The sequence below is a fragment of the Cherax quadricarinatus genome, chromosome 25, assembly GCF_038502225.1.
Source record: "Cherax quadricarinatus isolate ZL_2023a chromosome 25, ASM3850222v1, whole genome shotgun sequence".
NCBI classification, from domain to species: Eukaryota; Metazoa; Arthropoda; class Malacostraca; order Decapoda; family Parastacidae; genus Cherax; species Cherax quadricarinatus.
In genome coordinates, this window is record NC_091316.1 from 14229309 (window position 1) to 14253842 (window position 24534).

The 24534-nt window shown below is 39.5% G+C and overlaps 1 protein-coding gene across 8 annotated transcripts in view; it reads left to right on the top strand.

The window, feature by feature from the left end:
• Positions 1-24534, top strand: part of LOC128690039 (ras-related protein Rab-9A) — a 150220-nt gene that overhangs the window by 79887 nt on the left and 45799 nt on the right. For all 8 annotated transcript variants that reach the window (XR_011392408.1, XM_053778570.2, XM_053778566.2 and 5 more), the window contains 4 exons: positions 1604-1753; positions 14725-14916; positions 19710-19868; positions 23480-23564. Coding sequence is in view for 7 of the 8 variants with exons in the window: in XM_053778570.2 (XP_053634545.1) it covers positions 1604-1753; positions 14725-14916; positions 19710-19868; positions 23480-23557 (579 nt within the window). In the remaining variant the exon portion in view is untranslated. The remainder of the gene's footprint in view (positions 1-1603; positions 1754-14724; positions 14917-19709; positions 19869-23479; positions 23565-24534) is intronic.

A 24534-nucleotide genomic window follows, 5' to 3' on the forward strand; every position in this document is an offset into this window, starting at 1 on the left:
CTCTAACTTGAGCCTCACTATCCTCGTAAAAACTCTTCACTGCTTTCAGTAACCTACCTCCTACACCATACACTTGCAACATCTGCCACATTGCCCCCCTATCCACCCTGTCATACGCCTTTTCCAAATCCATAAATGCCACAAAGACCTCTTTAGCCTTATCTAAATACTGTTCACTTATATGTTTCACTGTAAACACCTGGTCCACACACCCCCTACCTTTCCTAAAGCCTCCTTGTTCATCTGCTATCCTATTCTCCGTCTTACTCTTAATTCTTTCAATTATAACTCTACCATACACTTTACCAGGTACACTCAACAGACTTATCCCCCTATAATTTTTGCACTCTCTTTTATCCCCTTTGCCTTTATACAAAGGAACTATGCATGCTCTCTGCCAATCCCTAGGTACCTTACCCTCTTCCATACATTTATTAAATAATTGCACCAACCACTCCAAAACTATATCCCCACCTGCTTTTAACATTTCTATCTTTATCCCATCAATCCCGGCTGCCTTACCCCCTTTCATTTTACCTACTGCCTCACGAACTTCCCCCACACTCACAACTGGCTCTTCCTCACTCCTACAAGATGTTATTCCTCCTTGCCCTATACACGAAATCACAGCTTCCCTATCTTCATCAACATTTAACAATTCCTCAAAATATTCCTTCCATCTTCCCAATACCTCTAACTCTCCATTTAATAACGCTCCTCTCCTATTTTTAACTGACAAATCCATTTGTTCTCTAGGCTTTCTTAACTTGTTAATCTCACTCCAAAACTTTTTCTTATTTTCAACAAAATTTGTTGATAACATCTCACCCACTCTCTCATTTGCTCTCTTTTTACATTGCTTCACCACTCTCTTAACTTCTCTCTTTTTCTCCATATACTCTTCCCTCCTTGCATCACTTCTACTTTGTAAAAACTTCTCATATGCTAACTTTTTCTCCCTTACTACTCTCTTTACATCATCATTCCACCAATCGCTCCTCTTCCCTCCTGCACCCACTTTCCTGTAACCACAAACTTCTGCTGAACACTCTAACACTACATTTTTAAACCTACCCCATACCTCTTCGACCCCATTGCCTATGCTCTCATTAGCCCATCTATCCTCCAATAGCTGTTTATATCTTACCCTAACTGCCTCCTCTTTTAGTTTATAAACCTTCACCTCTCTCTTCCCTGATGCTTCTATTCTCCTTGTATCCCATCTACCTTTTACTCTCAGTGTAGCTACAACTAGAAAGTGATCTGATATATCTGTGGCCCCTCTATAAACATGTACATCCTGAAGTCTACTCAACAGTCTTTTATCTACCAATACATAATCCAACAAACTACTGTCATTTCTCCCTACATCATATCGTGTATACTTATTTATCCTCTTTTTCTTAAAATATGTATTACCTATAACTAAACCCCTTTCTATACAAAGTTCAATCAAAGGGCTCCCATTATCATTTACACCTGGCACCCCAAACTTACCTACCACACCCTCTCTAAAAGTTTCTCCTACTTTAGCATTCAAGTCCCCTACAGGTTAATATATCACTTATTTGATACATAGGTAATTCTTATTTTGCATTTACAGGTTGTAATCCTTGGAGATGGTGGTGTTGGAAAGTCTTGCCTTATGAATCGTTTCGTCACAGACCGATTTGATGAACATTCCTTCCACACCATTGGTGTTGAATTCCTGAATAAGGAAATTGAACTTGGAGGGGAAACATACACACTACAGGCAAGCTATTCATAATTTTCTTTAATATTGGAAATTTTACAAGATTACAACAAGCAAACAGTTTATAAATTTTTATTGCATGAGCTTATTTTTTGGTAGATTATGCAGTGGCTGGCTAATCACCCATGAAAGAATTAGTCATAATTTCATTGATTTTCTTTTCTTGCACATACCTGAACCTTTGTTTTTTTTGTTTAGTAAGGATGGGAAATAATTTTTATTTTACTAGTTTAGTGTTTCATTGAAATGACAAAGTTCATCAAAGTTCATCTTATCTTATCATCAGTCTTCAGGTTCTGTTAGGTCTTAGATGATGACCTGCCATTGGAGCTTTTCGTCATCTTACCGAGGCCTTCCACTGGCTTACCAGTCCACCCCTTTAAAAATTATCAGTCTTCAGATGTTTTCCTGTTTAACGTTGCATATTCACCTACTATATCTCCATTTAGTTATTCACTGAGGAATCCTATTAGGATTCCTCAGTGAATAACTAAACCAGGAATCCTATTAGGATTCCTCAAAAGCAAGTCAGATTTTATTTCCAAGAATTACAGAGTATTGATTCAGCTCTGGGAATGCATTTCTGTACATTATTTGGAAAGCCCCATGTTATGCAAAACATTTTGGGAAGATTAAAACTGTCACTTATAAGCTACTTAATACCAATGCAGGTACAATGAACTCCTGCCTCGTACCATAACTCATAACTGGAGAAGTTTGCTAAGGGGTTTACGTTTTTACCATAGATTTTTTTTTTCAACGAACTGGCCGTATCCCACCGAGGCTGGGTGACCCAAAAAGAAAAACTTTATTTTTTTTTATAAATTTAGTATAATTATACAGGAGAAGGGGTTGCTAACCTCTTGCTCCCGGGATTGTGGTCGCCTCTTACGACACGTGCATGGCTTACAGAGGAAGAATTCTTTTACCATAGATATTCATGTTTAACTTGATATGCAGACAGGGACAATGATTTTGCATATCTACTTACTGTAGTGTTAATTTTTAGGGAAAGTTGGGAGATAAAACTCTCTGTCTGTCTGTCTGTCTGTCTGTCTGTCTGTCTGTCTATCTATCTATCTATCTATCTATCTATCTATCTACCTACCTATCTATCTATCTATCTCATATTTTATTTCATTCTCTCCCATACACTTTTTTACTATCGAATGCCCTCAGTTTTTCCCATTCTTCCCCTCTCAGCTGAATGTAGCTCCTATTTGAGAATTATTATTATATTCACAGGGGTAAGAGGAAAAGCATGTAGGGTTTATACATCACCTAGGTGGGGAATGAGAGGCCATCAGGTTTAATCCAAGGAAAGGGAAGACAAGTCTAGTTCCTTGAATTAAGAGCACCTTACCTACATCAGGGCACCTCGAACAGACTAATATTATTACCAAGAGGGTGTATAATTCTCGAGTGGAAGAAAGGAGAGGTAATAGTCATCCTAGGAAGGGTTTGGGAGAAGGGGTAAAGGAAGTTTTAAGTGCTAGGGCCTTGAACATCCAGCAAGTGTGTGTATTCACCTAATTGTACTCGCCTAATTGTGGTTGCAGGGGATGAGACTCAGCTCCTGGCCCCGCCTCTTCACTGAGTGCTACTAGGTCCTCTCTCTCCCTGCTCCATGAGCTTTATCATACCTCATCTTAAAGCTGTGTATGGCTCCTGCCTCCACTACCTCACTTGCTAGGCTATTCCACTTCCTGACTACTCTATGACTGAAGAAATACTTCCTAACATCCCTTTGTCTCATCTGGGTCTTCAACTTCCAATTGTGGCCCCTTGTTTCTGGGTCTCCTCTCTGGAACATCCGGTCTCTGTCCACCTTGTCTATTCCACCAGTATTTTGTATGTTGTTATCATGTCTCCCCTAACCCTCCTGTCCTCCAGTGTCATCAGGCTGATTTCCCTCAACCTTTCTTCGTAGGACATTCCCCTTAACTCTGGAACTAACCTTGTCACAAACCTTTGCACTTTCTCTAATTTCTTGACATGCTTGATCAAGTGTGGGTTCCAAACTGGTGCTGCATACTCCAATATGGACCTGACGTACACGGTGTACCATGTCTTGAATGATTCCTTACTAAGGTATCGAAACACTATTCTCAGGTTTGCCAGGGGCCCATATGCTGCAGCAGATATCTGGTTGATGTGTGCTTCTGGAGACGTGCTCGGTGTTATACTCGCCCCAAGATCTTTCTCCTTCAGCGAAGTTTGCAGTCTTTGGCCACCTAGCCTATACTCCATCTACGGTCTTCTTTGCCCTTCCACGATCTTCATGACTTTGCACTTGGTGGGGTTAAATTCGAGAAGCCAGTTGCTGGACCAGGTGTCCAGCCTGTCCAGGTCTCTTTGGAGTCCTACCTGATCCTCATCTGATTTAATTCTCCTCATTAACTTCGTATCATCTGCAAACAGGGACACTTCTGGGTCTAACCCTTCCATCGTGTCATTCACATATACCAGAAATAGCACTGGTCCTAGTACCGACCCCTGTAGGACTTTGTAGTGACTGTAAATGGTCCAAGTCGGACCGAAACGTCATCGTAAGCTTCTCTCTTTTATGTGCAGGTTATTTGTGTATTGTTCCAGTCACAGTATTGTGCTTTTTTTTGTTATTCCTGTAGGACCCCGCCCGTCACAGGTGCCCACTGTGATACCTCATCACGTACCATGACTCATTGTTGCCTCCCTGTCAGGTATTCTCTGATCCATTGCAGCACCCTTCCTGTTATATGTGCCTGATCCTCTAGCTTCTCCACCAATCTCCTGTGAGGAACTGTGTCGAAGGCCTTCTTGCAGTCCAAGAAGATGCCATCAACCCACCCCTCTCTCTCGTATCTTACTTCTGTTACTTTATCATAAAACTCCAGTAGGTTTGTGACACAGGATTTGCCTTCCATAAAACTGTGTTGGTTGGCATTTATACTCTTGTTCCGTTCCAGGTGCTCCACCACTCTCCTCCTGATAATCTTCTTCATCATTTTGCATACTTTGCACGTCAGTGATACTGGTCAATAGTTTAGTGCCTCTTTTCTGTCTCCTTTTTTAAATATGGGTACTACATTTGCCATCTTCCATACCTCAGGTAGTTGCCCAGTTTCAAGGGATGTATTGAAGATTGTGGTTAGTGACACACACAGCATTTCTGCTCCCTCTCTAAGGACCCATGAGGAGATGTTGTCTGGTCCCATTGCCTTTGAAGTATCAAGGTCCCTTAGCAGCTTCTTCACCTCCTCCTCAGTTGTGTGTATGTCATCTAACACTTGTTGGTATATTCCTTGTTGGCGTCCCCCTCTGTTCTGTCCACCCAGAGGTCTTCCTGTCTCCACTGTACATACTTCCTTAAATCTCTTGTTGAGCTGCTCACATACCTCTTGATGCTTCTGGTGAGTTCCCCACCTTCTTTCCTCAGCCTATTCACCTGCTCTTTGACTGTTGTCTTCCTCCTAATGTGGCTATACAGCAGTTTTGGGTCAGACTTGGCTTTCGATGCTATGTTGTTTTCGTACTGTCGCTGGACCTCCCTCCTTACCTGTGTATACTTGTTTCTGGCTCTTCGACTAGTCTCTATTTTCCTGGGTCCTTTGCCTCCTGTATCTTTTCCATTCTCTGTTGCACCTAGTTTTTGCCTCCCTACACCTTCGGGTAAACCAAGGACTTGCTTTGGTTTTCCCATTATTTCTATTGCCCTTGGGAACAAACGTTTCCTCTGCCTCCCTGCATTTTGTTATGTATTCCATCATTTCATTTACTGACTTTCCTGCCAATTATCTATCCCACTGAACCTCCTGCAGGAAGTTCCTCATACCTGTGTAGTCCCCCTTTTTATAGTTTGGCTTTTCCCATCCAACTCCTGTTACCCTCTCTACTTGTAATTTTACTATGTATTCAAAACACAGAACCATGTGATCACTAGTTCCAAGGGGCCTCTCATATGTAATGTCTTCAATGTCTGAACTGCTCAGGGTGATTATGTTATTGACATGTTATTGGGGTGTGAAGGGATTTAGGGAAAACATATTTACTAGGAATGAATGGAGACAAGTGGTTTTTGGGACCTGACGAGCTGTTGGAGTGTGAGCAGGGTGTGAAGGGATTCAGGGAAACTGGTTAGCCAGACTTGAATCCTGGAAATGGGAAGTAAAGTGCCTGCACTTTAAAGGAGGGGTTTGGGATATTGGCAGTTTGGAGGGTCATCTAAACTCCCATATCTGAGTACCTCTGCAAAGATTATGTACTATAAGTGATGGTGAGTGTTGAGTGGTGGTGAAAGTGTTAAGTGATGATGAAAGTTTTTTCTTTCGTTTTGAGCTTTTCTTCCTTTTTGGGTCACCCTGCCTCAGCGGGAAACAGCCAGTGTGTTAAAAAAAGTGTTTGCTAGGCTTGAGTACTAGAGATGGGAAGTACAGTGCCTACACTCTGAAGGAGGGTCATTTGAATTGTAAGCTCTGCACACTTCTGGCAAGACAGCTCTTGAATGAGCGACGATGAATGTTAACATTTTAAGTAACTCTTCCTCAGTGGGAGGCTGCTGCTGTTTAATAATATAATAATAATAATAATAATAATAATAATAATAATAATAATAATAATAATAATAATAATAATAATAATAATAATGAAGTACTTTAGTGTCTAAGTGTCCATTAAATCAGAATAATGTTAAAAAATAGCAAAAAAAACACTACTCTTACTTTATACCTAATATAGTACTATACACACAGTTTACAGATATGCTGTAATAAACATTAAAAGTAAAAAAAGCTAAAAGTACAGTGTAACCAGTGGATTTTGCTTATAATTTTTAAAAGTCTGTTATATTGAGGGTTTACTATATTTGTTATGATCAGTCTAGTGGGGAAGGGGAGGGTTGGTTGAGGCCAGGTGTACACACACACACACACACACACACACACACACACACACACACACACACACACACACACACACACACACACACACACACACACACACACACGCATGCACACGCACACACACATGCACACGCACGCACGCACGCACACGCATGCACGCACGCACACGCATGCACGCACGCACACGCATGCACGCACGCACACGCATGCACGCACGCACACGCATGCACGCACACGCATGCACGCACACGCATGCACGCACACGCATGCACGCACACGCGCACACACACACACACACACACACACACACACACACACACACACACACACACACACACACACACACACACGGGACTACATGGGAATGAGGAACTTCCTGAATGAGGTTCAGTGGGACAGAACTGGCAGGGAAGCCAGTTAATGAGATGATGGAATATGTAGCAACAATGTGCAAGGAGGCTGAGGAGAGGTTTGTACCCAAGGGTAACAAGAATAATGAAAAAGCCAGGATGAGCCCATGGTTCACCCAAAGATGCAAGGAGGCAAAAACCAAGTGTGCTAGGGAATGGAAGAAATATAGAAGGCAAAGGACCCAGGAGAATAAGGAGAGCAGTCGTAGAGCCAGAAACGAATATGCACAGATAAGAAGGGAGGCCCAACGTCAATATGAAAATGACATAGCAGCAAAAGCCAAATCTGACCCGAAGCTGTTATACAGCCACATCAGGAAGAAAACAACCGTTAAGGACCAGGTAATCAGGCTAAGGAAGGAAGGAGGAGAGACATCAAGAAATGACCGTGAAGTATGTGAGGAACTCAACAAGAGATTCAAAGAAGTGTTCACAGAGGAGACAGAAGGGGCTCCAGAAAGACGGAGAGGTGGGGTACACCACCATGTGCTGGACACAGTACACACAACCAAGGAAGAAGTGAAGAGGCTTCTGAGTGAGCTAGATACCTCAAAGGCAATGGGGCCAGATAACATCTCTCCATGGGTCCTGAGAGAGGGAGCAGAGGCGCTATGTGTACCCCTAACAACAATATTCAATACATCTATCGAAACAGGGAGATTGCCTGAGGCATGGAAGACAGCAAATGTGGTCCCAATCTTTAAAAAAGGAGACAGACATGAAGCACTAAACTACAGACCAGTGTCACTGACATGTATAGCATGCAAAATCATGGAAAAGATTGTCAGGAGAAGAATAGTGGAACATCTAGAAAGGAATGATCTCATCACCAGCAGCCAACATGGTTTCAGAGATGGGAAATCCTGTGTCACAAACCTACTGGAGTTCTATGACATGGTGACAGCAGTAAGACAAGAGAGAGAGAGGGGTGGGTGGATTGCATTTTCTTGGACTGCAAGAAGGCTTTTGACACAGTACCACACAAGAGATTAGTGCAAAAACTGGAGGACCAAGCAGGGATAACAGGGAAGGCACTGCAATGGATCAGGGAATACTTGTCAGGAAGACAGCAGCGAGTCATGGTACGTGGTGAGGTGTCAGAGTGGGCACCTGTGACCAGCGGGGTCCCACAGGGGTCAGTCCTAGGACCAGTGCTGTTTCTGGTATTTGTGAATGACATGACGGAAGGAATAAACTCCGAGGTGTCCCTATTTGCAGATGACGTGAAGTTGATGAGAAGAGTTCATTCGATCGAAGACCAGGCAGAACTACAAAGGGATCTGGACAGGCTGCAGACCTGGTCCAGCAACTGGCTCCTGGAGTTCAATCCCACCAAGTGCAAAGTCATGAGGATTGGGGAAGGGCAAAGAAGACCGCAGACGGAGTACAGTCTAGGGGGCCAGAGACTACAAACATCACTCAAGGAAAAAGATCTTGGGGTGAGTATAACACCAGGCACATCTCCTGAAGCGCACATCAACTAAATAACTGCCGCAGCATATGGGCGCCTGGTAAACCTCAGAACAGCATTCCGACATCTTAATAAGGAATCGTTCAGGACCCTGTACTCCATGTACGTTAGGCCCATATTAGAGTATGCGGCACCAGTTTGGAACCCACACCTAGCCAAGCATGTAAAGAAACTAGAGAAAGTGCAAAGGTTTGCAACAAGACTAGTCCCAGAGTCAAGAGGTATGTCCTATGAGGAGAGGTTAAGGGAAATCAACCTGACGACACTGGAGGACAGGAGAGATAGGGATGACATGATAACGACTTACAAAATACTGAGAGGAATTGACACGGTGGACAAAGACAGGATGTTCCAGAGACTGGACACAGCAACACGGGGACACAGTTGGAAGCTGAAGACACAGATGAATCAAAGGGATGTTAGGAAGTATTTCTTCAGCCACAGAGTAGTCAGGAAGTGGAATAGTTTGGGAAGCGATGTAGTGGAGGTAGGATCCATACATAGCTTTAAGCAGAGGTACGATAAAGCTCATGGTACAGGGAGACTGACCTAGTAGCGACCAGTGAAGAGGCGGGGCCAGGAGCTTGGACTCGACCCCTGCAACCTCAACTAGGTGAGTACAATTGGATGAGAACACACACACACACACACACACACACACACACAATTGCACACACACACACACACACACACACACACACACACACACACACACACACACACACACACACACACACACACACACACACACACACACACACACACACACACACACACACACACACACACACACACACACACACACACACACTCACTCTCTCTCTCTCATTCACACTCTCCTCCATCACTGCTTCTGCTGCATTCTCACATTTCCTCATATGTTTCTTGGTTTTCATTTTATCAAATGCAGTTATTTGTGGTTTAAGCTTGTTCGATTTCTATTTGTTTGGTTCAATTTGATCAAGAAATGTTCAGTTATTTTTTTATTGACTCTTGCATAGTTTTTAGATAAAACATACTTTTGACATAGTGACATGTTATATTAAACCAGCAGCATGTGCACTCACTCCCAGTTTGTTGTTAATGATCGTCCCCAGGAATGAGGTCATTGTATGAACGCGATGGGGTTGTCATGCGGGGGCAAAGTCTTTGGCTACTTTTGGATGTTATTCAAGATTATGTTTTGCCAAAAAAAAAAAAAATTAATTGGGGACCCACTATATTTAAATGAGGATAATAATATGTACAGTGTGTAATTTTAATTTTGTGTTACAATTCATCATAAATAATTTCTGTATACTGTGTAATAAATTAGTTTTGATTACAATAGAGGTAGCAGTTTAATAAGCTAGCAGTATAAGATATAATTCAAGTAGTAAATATTTATGATAGTTACATTGTAAAGTATTTCATAATGTTCAAAAGGTATTTTTTGAAGCTATTATGAATTAGAGCTTTTTGATTCTTTAGGCATGTAGTTCATTTTGGGTCTTTTGATTTGTGTGGAGTGTTACCAAATTGAGTCATACATGTAGGATATCGTAGAGATGCTGTATTTATTTCTAGTATTATGCTTGTGTAATCTGTTCAAGCTCTCCAGGAATTGTTTAAGTGCAGGGTTCCTATATGTATTGAGTGTTCTGTATATGTATTATGTACAATAGTGTATGGGGATGCATTGTATTTTAATGAGGTTCAAATCATTGAATAAAGGAATACAGAGTGTTGTTTGAAATAAGATGAGTGATAATTCTAATGGCAATTTTTTGTTTGGTTATGATTAGTTTCAGATGATTTCCTCTTGTAGCTTCCAAGCGCATATATCAACAAATACGAATGACAGTAAAATGCTACGTATTTAACCCTTTCAGGGTCGAGAGGCCCTCTCCTAAACTTGTTCTCAGGGTCGAAAATTTTTCGGGAAAAAAAAAAGATTTTTTCTTATAAAATGATAGAGAATCCTTTCCCGATTATGACGACACCAAAAGTTGGAAATTTGATGGAAAACTTATGGAATTATGCTCTTGCGAAGTTAGCGGTCTCGCTGATGTTTACGCATCGGCGATTCCGCCCACTTTGAGCCCTATTTTTGGCCAATTCCTGTATACTAGTCGACAAAAATCATATTTATTTCGCTAGAACTCCATTTTTTCTATCGAATGAGTACAAGAAACCACCCATTTACCAATTTCAACTATCCAATAAAGTGGTTAGAAATTGGCAATTTTGCCAATTTCACACAAATTTCAGAAGATGCCAGTTTCCAAATAGGGTCCATAATAAACAAGAAAGACATTCCTGACACTAAAATAACAAGTTCTCTGTTCGTTAGTCATGTCCCCAGGCCCCTCTTATATTTCTTTTGCTTTCCACTTTGAATTTTTATTCTTACAAAAAATAGAAGATTTACTGTTATGCAGACTACTGCATTAGTGTAGAAATGGTATAAATAATATCAGTGCACTTGTGAAAGAATATTAGACTCACCAGTTGATGTGTATCCGACGCTTGGCATGATTTGTTTACTTTTGAACTTTGGTAAAAATCGAGCATTTCTGCTACTTTGAGCTCAATTTCAAGGTACTTTTCATTGTGAAATCAGTCAAAATCATCTCAATTTCTGTAATATGTCTTCCATTCTATAAAATGAGACCAGAAAAACTAGAATACACCCATAAATACCATGCGAAAATACAGTGCAAAGTCCCTGTTTTAATCCAAAAACACTGTCAAAGATTTTTTTTTCTCATTGCGCACTGTGTGCTGCAGGATTTTTTTATACTGTGCACACTGACCACATAGACCCATTCTTTCATATGTAGGCCTACCAGCTTTCTCTCGCTAGATTTGAAGGCGCTAGAATTTAGTCGTACTACTACGCCAATAACCCTGGTGCGTAAGCCAACTAGTACGTCGAAAACACTGAAAGGGTTAACTTCGTATTAAACTGTTGCCTTTGGGGACAGCTATTGCCCTCCCTCTATGCTCTGTGTGGTTTTTACTTCTTTTTACATGTTTTTTTGTAACTTGTTTCATAAATCTACAAGATAAACCTTACCTCACATGGCTATAGTTGTACTTCGTACAGTTGAAGCCCAGTATTCGTGAGTTTCGTAATCCATGTGATTCATTTATATATTTTAACCCTTAAACTGTCCAAACGTAGATCTTTGTTCACTCGCATGGTGCTCCGAATATTTTGAAAAATAAAGAAATCTTTTTTTTTTTTCTTTTAAAATGAAGAGCACATTTTTTCTACATGTTATAGGATAAAAAAAAATTAGGGCCAGTACTTACCAGGATACAAGACCATGTAGTTGGCTCTGGATGCTCACCTGATGGCAACATCGATTCCAGCTGCTTGCAGAAGTGTTGCTAATATACCTTTTTTTCTCGTTTTTACTTTAATTTATACATTTTTTATGTTCTGATAATTACAATTTATAATAGTTCTTGTGATTTCATAGCGAATCTTTGTTCTGACACTAATATTAGCTACTGAACTAGTGCTCAAATAGTCACAATCACATAGACAGGTGAACATTTACACCTGCTTGGGTTATTTACTATTGTCTAGAAATATACACAAAGTATTTATAGGTCCCAGCAATGTTTTAGATACCCTGGCATATACCTTGAAGCATGGTGTCATGAAGGGCATCCCCATACTGTTGACAGCCCAGTGACATTTGATAAATGCCCACTGCTCCAGCTAACCCTCTCTATATTTGTTATCATTATTACACACAAACATGTCTTGTCTCTGTCTATTTATCTGTCTATCTTTGCCTGGAATTTTTGGATTGTACTAAGTAATTTACACTATGTATAATTGTACTTATGTGTGCATGTGAGAGAGACAAATAGACAGAGATACAGACAGATACAGAGATATAGATAGAGAGACAGCCAAAGTCAGCCAAAGCCAGCCAGCCAGCCGGCCAGCCTGCCGAATACATAAGAAAGAAGGAACACTGCAGCAGGCCTACTGGCCCATGCATGGCAGGTCCATGTCCCCCCCCCCGGCTTAGACCAATGACCCAGCTAGTCAGGTCACATCCACTGAAGGAAGGAGCATGACATCAGAACAGTAACACAGGCTAGTCAGGTCCAACTTACACCCACCCACACTAATGTATTTAATTAACCCTCGCTGCATTTGTTATCACTGTTACACACAAACATGCCTGTCTATCTATCTGCCTGCCTGTCTATCTGTTTGTCTCTGTTTATCTGTCTACCTGTCTGTTTGTCTCTGCTTATCTGTCTTTCTGTCTGCCTGGACTATAGTATATCAAACTCCTTGAAGAATGGTGTTATGACAACTGTGACATTTGATAAATGGGCACTCGGGGAACCCTGGCTTTATTTGCTTTCACAGATACACACAAACATGTTTGTCTGTCTGTCTGTCTATCTATCTGTCCGTCTATCTTTGCCTGGAATTTTTGGGTTATTTTAGGTCATTTACACTATGTATAATTGTACTTGTGTGTGCATGTGAGACAGATATATAGATATAGATATAGATAGACAGAGAGACAGCCAGAGACAGCCAAAGCAAGCCAGCCAGCCGAATACATAAGAACATAAGAAAGAAGGAACACTGTAGCAGGCCTAATGGCCCATGCAAGGCAAGTCCTTGCCACCCCCCCCCCCCCACTGGCTTAGACCAATGACCCACCTAGTCAGGTCACATCCATTGAAGGAAGGAGCATGACATCAGACCTAGTAGCACAAGCTAGTCAGGTCCAACTTACACCCACCCACACTCACTCGTGTATTTATCTAACTTATTTTTACTTTCCTCTTAAAAGGGGAGTGTTAATGCAACATGGCATCAGTGAATCCCTGGTGTTTGCCATGCTGTTTGCTCTAGCTGGCGCTCAGTTGAACTGGTGCTCCCTCAAGGTACTAAGTGCTCCCAGATTTTTTTTAATACTGCACACACTGAGTGCATAGACCCATTCTTTCATGTCTAGGTGACTCAAGCCTATTGTGCCAAATTTGAAGGAATGAAAAATAAAACATTGATCTACGTTTGGAGCGTTATGCATGCAAACGTAGATCTACGTTTGGACAGTTTAAGGGTTAACCCGAAGTCCAAATTGCAGATATCTTTGATTATTCACATTTTTTCATGGTGCCTATTGTCTTTTTGTTTATTACATGACCCCTAAATTGAAAACTAGCCATAGGATTTCTTTAAAAATGGGCCCATTCTTTTTTAAGAATGTCATTATTAAAGAAAGAAATATGATAAAAAAATTACTTATTCAGACAGATAAATTTCCTATTATCCACAGTTACATTATTCATGTTAACTCCAGGAACCTAACTCCCACTTATTATGGGGTTAGACTGTATACAGCTTAGAAGTTAATCTATAATCTAAACATTATTTAATCAAAGTCTTATTATTTTTGAGTGAAATAATTTGTGACTTTACTATTAAAATATGAGGCTTACTCTAAAATTTCTTCAAAAATTCATTTTCAGTTTTTAGAAGGGCCAAACTTTGCAGTTTTTCTTGGCCTTGAGAATTTCTAGAATTTCAAGCAATGAAGCTGAGCTCTGCATATGAAATCATAGCTGGAACTGTTTAAATTAGTACTATGATTCACAAAGTTTAACTCTGCTGACACTGCCTTCACAGTAACCACCAAACCAAATTATTGTAGGGGGCAGGTAAGACCTAAACCCAGGGACCCAATAAAACACACAAGCCACGAATTTGTATATACAGTACTCAGTAATGCTAGTTTTCCCTGTGTGCTAGAACACTTGCTGTATCTGCTTTTGTTCTGTCATTTGGAATTTTTGTTCTCCAAGCATGCTTGCATATTTTGTGCAACCAGTCTGTACCTCTAACCATCATTTTTTGCATATGTACATTTAGTCCACTTTATTTTCTAATCTAGTCTAATCTTTTGAAAATATTGTAAGTTTAGATTTTTATGACTCATACTCGTTGTGCTTCATGTTAACAAATAATTATCAGTTGAAAATTGTTCCTTGTTACTGTATTGATTTGATTGTACTAATGAGGCCCATATTGTGCAGTGGTTCTTCTCTTTTAATCTTAACAAAATAGCTTTCTTGTTGCATCTTCCATTTTGTAACAGCATTGTGTGGTAGACTATGAAGGTAATATAGAAGCCACTATAAAAATATTCCATATTTTCTAGTATTAGCCTCTTTGTTTTGCAGATCTGGGACACTGCTGGCCAGGAGAGATTCAAAAGTTTACGCACACCATTTTATCGAGGTTCTGACATGTGTCTTCTTACATTCTCTGTTGATGATCCTTCGAGCTTTCAAAACTTAGAAACATGGCGTAAAGAGTTTGTTTACTATGCTGATGTCAAAGCAGATTTCCCCTTTCTTGTAGTTGGAAATAAGGTAACTCCTGTTCAGAGTTAATAAGATGATATATTATAATCTATCTTTTCCATTAACATCCAAGACATTTAACCGTATAGCATGCCTGTACATTTCTTAGTTTTATCTTTAAATGTGATAACCGGTCTTATTTCTTGGATTTTGTTTTTTTTCATCATGGAGTTCATTCATCACTTAACTGTACCTGTGTTTATCCCATCTTCTGGATATCTGTTCTATCGACAGCCAGTTTGGTTTTGGATTTGTACAGTAATCTCATACTTTAGTTTGGGCTTTAACTCATAAATTTGATATTTGGTTTCTAGGTCCTATACTATCATACATCTTTACGTCTTTTGTGGGTCATCCAACTCATTTTGATTCTTTGGATTTCATACACATGCCTAACACATTCTAGGTACAAGGTTGGTAGTCAGCAACCACCCAGGGAGGTACTACTGTCCTGCCAAGTGAGTGTAAAACGAAAGCCTGTAATTGTTTTTTCATGATGGTAGGATTGCTGGTGTCCTTTTTTCTGTCTCATAAACATGCACAATTTCAGGTACGTCTTGCTATTTCTACTTACACATAGGTCACACTACATATACATGTACAAGCATGTATATGCACATCCTCTGCATTTTCTTCTATTTTCTTTCTAGTTCTTGTTTATTTTCTCTTATCTCCATGGGGAAGTGAAACAGAATTCTTCCTCCATGTTGTAAGAGGTGACTAAAATGCCAGGAGCAAGGGGCTAGTAACCCCTTCTCCTGTATAAATTACTAAATTTAAAAAGAGAAACTTTTGTTTTTATTTTTGGGCCACCCTGCCTCGGTGGGATGCGGCCGGTTTGTTGAAAAAAAACTAACTAACACATTTATTCATCTAGATTTTAAGAAAACTTTCAGTAGAGCTCAATATGAAAAACTCACCCAGGAACTACAGAACAAAGGCTGAAGGAGAATCTATTACAATAGGTGATAGATTTTCTGTTTAGGATGAATATGCTAACACTTGAAGAGGAAGAATGTTCTTTTGTGAAGTCACCAGTGGGGTGTACCAGGACTAATATTAATAATTTATGAAAATGACTTGCGAAAGGGAAAAGAAAACTAAGTGTATTTGTGATTGATAGAAAGATCTTATGCAAAATAAGCAATTAAAATGACTGCAGATCCTTACAAAGTGACTTTTGGTAATTTGGGCAAACAGTGAAGATGGAGCACCATATAATGGATGTGGGAAAAAAATGAATAATGGCCTCATGCAGTATATGCTATAGGTTGTGTGGCAAAATATTAAAAGTGTCAGACAGATAAAGGGATGTAGAGGTTTTTATTAACAAAGAGTGTCACTGGAACATATCTGGAGGGGGTTTCAGGGGGTCAATGCCCCCACGGCCCAGTCCTTGACGAAGCCTTGTGATGGATCAAGGCCTGATGTGATAAAATCACATCCTTCACTAGCAAGTTAAAATGGTTTTCAAATACTATATAGAGAACATTCCTCAAGCACTATAAGGTTTACCACTTTCTTCTTCCAAGAAGAAGCCTCAGTTGTAAATTTAGAAAAAGTGGAATGAAAAACTTATTTCTGTAGGATTTTTTTCTCAGTCATGAAACAGTGAAAACAGAAGATAATAAATTCTACAACCATTAGAAATTAAAAAAAAATATGTATGAATTAATTGCTAAAGGGTGGGCACCACATGCCATGCTCTGCTCTTGTAGATCTTAATTACACATGCACACATTTAAAAGAAATAAAGAAAAGAAAATTTTCTGGTACATAGTAACAAGGCTGAAGCCACCTACCCAATTAGATTATCAGGACAAACAATTAAAGATAAATGGAAACAAGCCAAAACCTATTAAAAATGAAAAGACTTAAACCAAAAATAATTGTAAAACAAGAAGAAATCTAACAGTGAGCTAAACTAAAAGTGAACTGCAAAAAAATATTCCAAATGAGGTACAGTAATAACTCCTTCAGTCAGAGGTGACCAATTACCCATTTGCACATACAGTACTGTTGCTATACATCATTAATTATCCCCTCATATACTAGCAATTCAAAATCAACATACATACTTTCTAGCTAGTAAATGTGAACAGAGCCAAGACAATCTTTCGAATCTGGCCGAAATTTTTTGTGATATCATGTTCCACCATTTCGGGAAGGCCTTGTATTCTGAGTCACCTAGCATACAAACTGACAGACAGAGAAAATGAAGCACAAGTGCTTTTACACCACATGGCTCTTATCTCTCATTATCATCACTTGAAAACTTTGTATACTGGCACAGTAAAAAACTGGAAAATTGCTTACATATACAGGTTGACCATCACTAATCTGCCATCATCAGGACCTGTAGGGTGCCAGATTAGTGATTTTGCCAGATTACAGAGTGGTTAAGTTAGAATACACTTAATCCAAAGGCTATATTGACGCATTAGAGATTTCATCCACTTTACACCCTACGACTGGCCCATTCCATTGTTCCAGTCTACCAAACTCATAGCTATTTCGTTAGTATTCCTTCTGTTCTGTCGATTGAGTACAAGAAACCACCCATTTACCTATTTCAAGTACCCAATAGAGTGGTCAGAAATTGGTAATTGGCCAATTTCACACACATTTCAAGAGATGCCAATTTTAAAATAGGGTCCAGAATAAACAATGCAGACATTCCTGGCACTAAAATAGCATTTTTGCTGTTCATTAGTCATGTCTCCAGGCCCCTATTAAATTATGTTTGCTTTCCATTTTGAATTTTTATTCACACAAAAAATAGAAGATTTGCTGTTATGCAGACTACTGCATTATTGTAATAATTGTATAAATAATGTCAACCCATTCATGACTGCTTATTAAACTGGCCAGTTGGACACATATTGGACAGTGATGTCATTTGTTTACTCTTGAACATCGGCAAATTTGAGCTCAATTTCAAGATACTTTCCTTCATGAAACCAATCAAAATCATATCTATTTCTGTAATATATCTTTCATTCTATCAAATGAGACAAAAAACGAGAATACAACCATAAAAACCATATGAAAATACACAGCAAAGTCGTTGTTTTACACCAAAAACAGTCTCAGTTTTTTCTCATTATGCACTGTATGCTGCAGGATTATTTTTATATAGTGCACAGTTACCACACAGACTAATTCATATATAGGTCCAAATTTACTAGTCATAGCTTATCTGAGTCAGCTGAGCTCATGACAACCGACTGTGGCTTCAAAGCCACCTTATCTTTTATGGACAATATATGGTATATGGTATGGAGGGGAATGTATGAGAGTATAGTTTTACCAACGCTCTTATATGGGTGTGAAGCATGGGTGATGAATGTTGCAGCGAGGAGAAGGCTGGAGGCAGTGGAGATGTCATGTCTGAGGGCAATGTGTGGTGTGAATATAATGCAGAGAATTCATAGTTTGGAAGTTAGTAGGAGGTGCGGGATTACCAAAACTGTTGTCCAGAGGGCTGAGGAAGGGTTGTTGAGGTGGTTCGGACATGTAGAGAGAATGGAGTGAAACAGAATGACTTCAAGAGTGTATCAGTCTGTAGTGGAAGGAAGGCAGGGTAGGGGTCGGCCTAGGAAAGGTTGGAGGGAGGGGGTAAAGGAGGTTTTGTGTGCGAGGGGCTTGGACTTCCAGCAGGCATGCGTGAGCATGTTTGATAGGAGTGAATGGAGACAAATGGTTTTTAATACTTGACATGCTGTTGGAGTGTGAGCAAAGTAACATTTATGAAGGGATTCAGGGAAACCGGCAGGCTGGACTTGAGACCTGGAGATGGGAAGTACAGTGCCTGCACTCTGAAGGAGGGGTGTTAATGTTGCAGTTTAAAAACTGCAGTGTAAAGCACCCTTCTGGCAAGACAGTGATGGAGTGAATGATGATGAAAGTTTTTCTTTTTCGGGCCACCCTGCCTTGTTGGGAATCGGCCAGTGTGTTAATAAAATAAAAATAAAAAATATGGTATATGTGCTTTACACAAGGAGAAGCACTTCTTTTATTCATTGGAACCATGGCTAGGGCTAAAATTGAGCAGGTTATAACAATAAATTGAGAAAAAGAAATTGGAATGACTTATGCAGTAAATAGTGCCATTAACAGTAGTGGCAGGTTGGTGTGGGGACCCTGGAAATTTGAAATTATGTTAGTCAAAATTAGTGTCAGATTACTGATGGAACCGGATTACTGATTGCCGGATTAGTGATGGCCGACCTGTACTGGCATACTGTTTATTTCAATTTAAAAGCCTGACTGTCATTTTTTCTGAAGTGGTGTGTGGAGGATTATGATGAAATGATGAGAAATAGAGGTGATATAAAATGCTAAGAAAAAAAATGTGCATTTTATCTGTGCATTGGGTTAATAAAATAGAGAAATATATTCTGAGAGGTCTTCCTCATAAAATAACATTAATTTTTTTATATAAATTAAAAAGTTACCTATTGGTTGATATAATTTTAATAATAATAATTTTTTTTTTATAAATTCCACTTTTAATTTTTTATTAAAATTATTATTTTTTTAAATAACTCAAAATTCATTGTTTTTAAACATAAATGGGTGCCTGCACCTCTACAGTCAGTCAGTGATGTTTTCAACATATTTTGCCATAGCCACTATTAGCTTTAAGGTAGTTACAGTCAACACAACTTTTCAGTGTAAGAAAAAAAGTTTCAGGCAGGTAAGCTCATTACTTTATGTAAATACAAAAGAAAATTTCAAAGGGTTAGCTCATTTCTTTTCTTTTAAGAGGAAAAGTAGTATACACGTTCCTCTTTTTACAGATTGATCTAGAAAGAAGAGTGACCACCGAAGAAGCAGAAGTATGGTGCAAAGAGAATGGAGATCTTCCATACATTGAAACATCTGCTAAAGATGACACCAATGTAGAAGCATCATTTATGATGTGTTTAAGACGATGGGCTAACATTGAGGGAAGGCAGGTAAGAACTTAAATGTTGAAAATAATGAAACGTTACTGTACGAGTTTCCCCTTGCTTCATATCTTCCCAATGCTAGGTCTTGTGGTTTGTGCCCAGGGGTTAGGGAGATCTCGTCTCTGAGAGGGATGCCACTCTGCCCACAAGGTGCTTGCCTGACAAAGAAAACATCAGTTTCAGAACAAATGGTGGGAATGCTTCCCCTTTCACCTAAATTTGCTTACACTTCTGGCTGAGATTCATCTGTAAAAACTTGCATTTGTGGTCACCTGTGCTAACCTTCCTATGGTGTAGAAATATACCTAGTTGGATGAATCTTATTGAAGCTAGCTGGCCCAGTGGCTAACGTGACGGTCTGGAGTTTTGAGACTCTGACCGCGGGTTCAAACCCCACCCATGGTATGGTTTGTTTGCAATTGTGTCATTACAATTTCGTTAGTCAGAAATATTTCAGTCTCAGGGTGGTCAAAAAGTGGAATGATCTCAACAAAGTGGTGGAGACAAACCCCATTCATAGAGAAGGTACGATAGGTTTGATAGGGTCCACAAGGCTAGCAGGGAGTGAATCTGGCAAACAAGTTGAAAGGCAGGGCCAGGAGCTAAGACCCGATCCCTGCAATCACATGTAAGTGAGAACAATTTTTAGGTGAGTGTATACAGCCGCTGTAGATCCCACTGCATTTACATTTTTCTAGGTTTTCAATTTATTAATGTATTTATTTCTGGTGCTATGTATGCTTGTTTGGTGAAATAGTGATGGGTTCGATTTTTGCCAGAGTTCAAAAGTAAGCAAATCATGCCACATGTCCAATACACGTCAACTGGTGAGTCTAATAGTCTTTCACAAGTGCGGCGATATTATTTATACCATTTCTACACTAATGCAGTAGTCTACATAACAGTAAATCTTTTATTTTTTGTGAGAATAATAATTCGAAGTGGAAAGCAAAAGAAATGTAAGAGGGGCCTGGGGACATGACTGATGAACAGAGGAAATGTTACTTTAGTGCCAGGAATGTCTTTCTTGTTTATTCTGGACCCTATTTGGAAATTGGCATCTTTTGAAATTTGTGTGAAATTGGCAAAATTGCTAAATTCTGATCACTGTATTGGATAGTTGAAATTGGTAAATGGGTGGCTTCTTGTACTCATTCGATATAAAAAATGGAGTTCTAGCAAAATAGTTATGATTTTTGTCGACTAGTACATTGGAATTTGCCGAAAATAGGGCTCAAAGTGGGCAAAATCGCCGATGCGTAAACATTGTCGAGACTGCTAACTTCACGAGAGCATAATTCCGTAAGTTTTCCATCAAATTTCATACTTTTGGTGTCATTATGATCAGGAAAAGATTCTCTATCTTTTCATAAGAAAAAAATTTTTTTTTTTTTTAAATTTGGGGGACCATGAGAACAAGTCTCTGAGAGGGCCTGTGGACACTGAAAGGGTTAAGACCCATTCTATGCTGACCAGGCATCTCAGACCAATCGTGCCAAATTTGGAGGCAGGAAAAATAAAATGTATATTTACGTTTGGGGCACTAGCAGTAAGAACGTATATATACGTTTGGACCGTTTACGGGTTAACCTCAAGATTATTAATTAGTGATTCCTTGTTGGCATGAACTAAGTCCAGCAGATTATTTCCTCTAGTTCGTTCTGTCACAAACTGTATTAAACAACAATCTTGAATCATATCAAGAAAGTCACTTGACTCAAGATTTCCTGTCAGATTACTCCAGTCAATTTGTCTAAGTTAAAATCTCCCATTAGCACAACATTTTCGCATGTAGATGCCTTATGAATTTCACCCCATAAAAGTTTACTGCACTTCCTACCAAGGTTTGGGGGCCTGTAAATCACACCAAAGATTAGTTTTTCACAGCCTTCAGAAGTACAACCAGACATTCAGTGGCCAACGTTTCTAATTTCATATCTTATCTAACACAAAAATTTAAATTATCTATGACGTACATCGCCACTCCACCAACCTATCAGTGTGGAATAATTTATAGCCTTGTATGTGGCATTCAGAAGGGATGTCTCTGTTTTTCAGGTTGAACCAGGTCTCTGTTATAGCAATATCAATGCTTCCTGCACTTGCAATTAATCTTAGCTCATCTATTTTATTTCTTGCACTCTTCCTGTTAGTATAGTAAACCTTAAGAGAGCTAGTCTCTCTCACTGCCCTCTGCCTGTCTCTGTCTGTTTGCTGACCAGTTCCATTGTCTTTATTTGTAACTTTATGATAAATAATGTTTTAAACATATCCCTGAGGTATCCTGGTAATATCTGCTGTTTTCAACCCTCATGCTGCAACCTGTTTGTTTTCCACACACACCCATATCTCTGTCTTCTCTCAGTTTAAAATTCCAAAGAAGTCAGCAATGGCCACCCCCTCAGTCAAGTTGGCCAATGCTACCACTCCTGCCCCAGAGATGTACACCATCCCTTGGATACATATCACGTTTGCCATAGAAGATGTCCCAGTTGTCAATGAATGGGATATCAAGTTCCTTGCAGTACCTGTCTAGCCAGCAGTTTACAATAATTGCCCTAGACATCCATTCACTGCCCACTCCTCTTCTAGGCAAGATGCTACATATGATCAGGACCCCTCCTTTAGACCTTATTAAATCTATAGCTGACTTTTACTTATCCAGTAGCTCCTGACTCCTGCCCATTTCTACCAGCACTGAGACAGATAATGGGCTTGTTCCCATTACCTGACATGACATCCAGCCTGTTGACTATGTCACCAACACCAGCTCCAGGAAAGCACACTCTCTCACCTTCTTATTCCTATTACAGAAAGCACGGTCCATATTCTTACCTGTGAGTCACCAACCACAAGATTCACTTACCTCTATTAGCAGGGCAAGGAGCACCTTTACATTCACTGACCACTGAAGTACACTCATCCTGAAGAACAGAGAAGCGATTTCCTACCTTCAAATCTTCTCTCTTAACTTTCCTTATTTTGATGCTCCTCCCATTATTGGGAACCACTTGCCACTTGTAGCAGGTGCCGGACTGCTCCTCACTGCTGGTAGACTTTTTGTCCTCATCACCTTCAACCACCTCACAGTGAGTGCCAGACTGCACCTCACTGCTGGTAGCCTTATTCCCCTCACCATCTCCAGCCACCTCACACTCCTAAACCCATCAAGGTGAACCTTCAGCTTCCTAATTTCCTAATTTCCACCTGGAGAAGTAAGACCTCCTCCTTCAACACTGTTACCTCAGATTTTAAAACACTGCAGAAGCAAGCCATGGCTTTGTAACCCTTCACACTAATCCCCAAACCAGCTCAGGACAGTATGATGTAAGAAGGCTACTTTAAGTATATACCATACTAGTGAGAGAATGAAAAAACATTTTAGCTTATTTTAATAAAGGGAAGCTCTAAACCCGTAAAGGTCATATAACACCTAGGAAATGGGAGGTATTCAGGTTCCATCTAAGGAAATGGAGGATAAGTTCAATTCCCTTGAGCAAGAGCCCCTTATTGATATCAAGGCACTTTCATTAGTGTTAGATAAATTGGCAAATGCAATAACAAATTATTCTCACCAATGAAAATATTTTTGTACTCAGTTTTTTTCTTGTTTTCAGGAGAGAATGCCTCTTCCTGACACAGTGCAGCTGGGTGGTGACGGCTCACACCACCGACTTTGTGCATGTTCATCATAACTTTAAGGTATGTCAAGTTTGTATATGGATGAGACTGCATGTCTTCATTTTGGTTGTACAGTAGCCTTGACTTGGGGGCATTTGAGTTACAAACATCCACACATTCAAATGGCTCACTAATTTGAGTGTTAGTCTGCAGATGCATACATTACTAGAATTGAGCAACAATTATTCTTAATAAATTGTTTTCATAGCTGTTTTTCACTAAATAAATTCATCCTTTGTGTATGCCCATTTTATGCATGTTTGAAGGGTTCGTATTTGTTCATTAGAAATTGGGCAAGAACTGTAGTTTTCATAATTATGATTTTAATAAAGTCAAATTATAAATATTTTTTTTTTCATTGATGGTAGGTTTTTACATTAATCACTTGTATTTAATTCATGTTCATTCCATGAACATGAGCATTTATGTTTGTTTCATAGAGCTTGGATAAGAACTGTAGATTTAATAATTCCAATTTTGCTGAAGTTGAATTATAAATATTGTACAGTAGAATACACCATTTATCATGTGCCCAGAGAGTGTGTTGTTGACAAAATGCTATTGAAAAACTGTACCTAGTCCTAATTGCACAGAAAAAGTGATCAGTCATGTGCTCCATAAGATTTGAAAAAGCTGGGAGGCAGTGCACAAAAGCTAGTAACCCAGAATTATGTTGCAGTTAGACATTCCGGTGTCTTTAATAGTTTCATAACTACTCTAGCTGTTTTCTGCCATTTATTAAATATGTTGATCGTGGTTCATATGGCCACCACAGCTTAAGATGAATCGACCCTCACATCACTGGAAGAAGGGTTCAAATAGGACAAGCCATCGTAGCCCTTAACCCATTCAGGGTCGCGACCTTTGATCTCAAACTTGCTCTCAGGGTTGGAAAATTTAAAAGCAAAAAAATTCTTTTGAAATGGTAGAGGATCTTTTTCTGAAGGTAATAAAACAAAAAGTACAAAATTTGATGGAAAACTGATGAAAT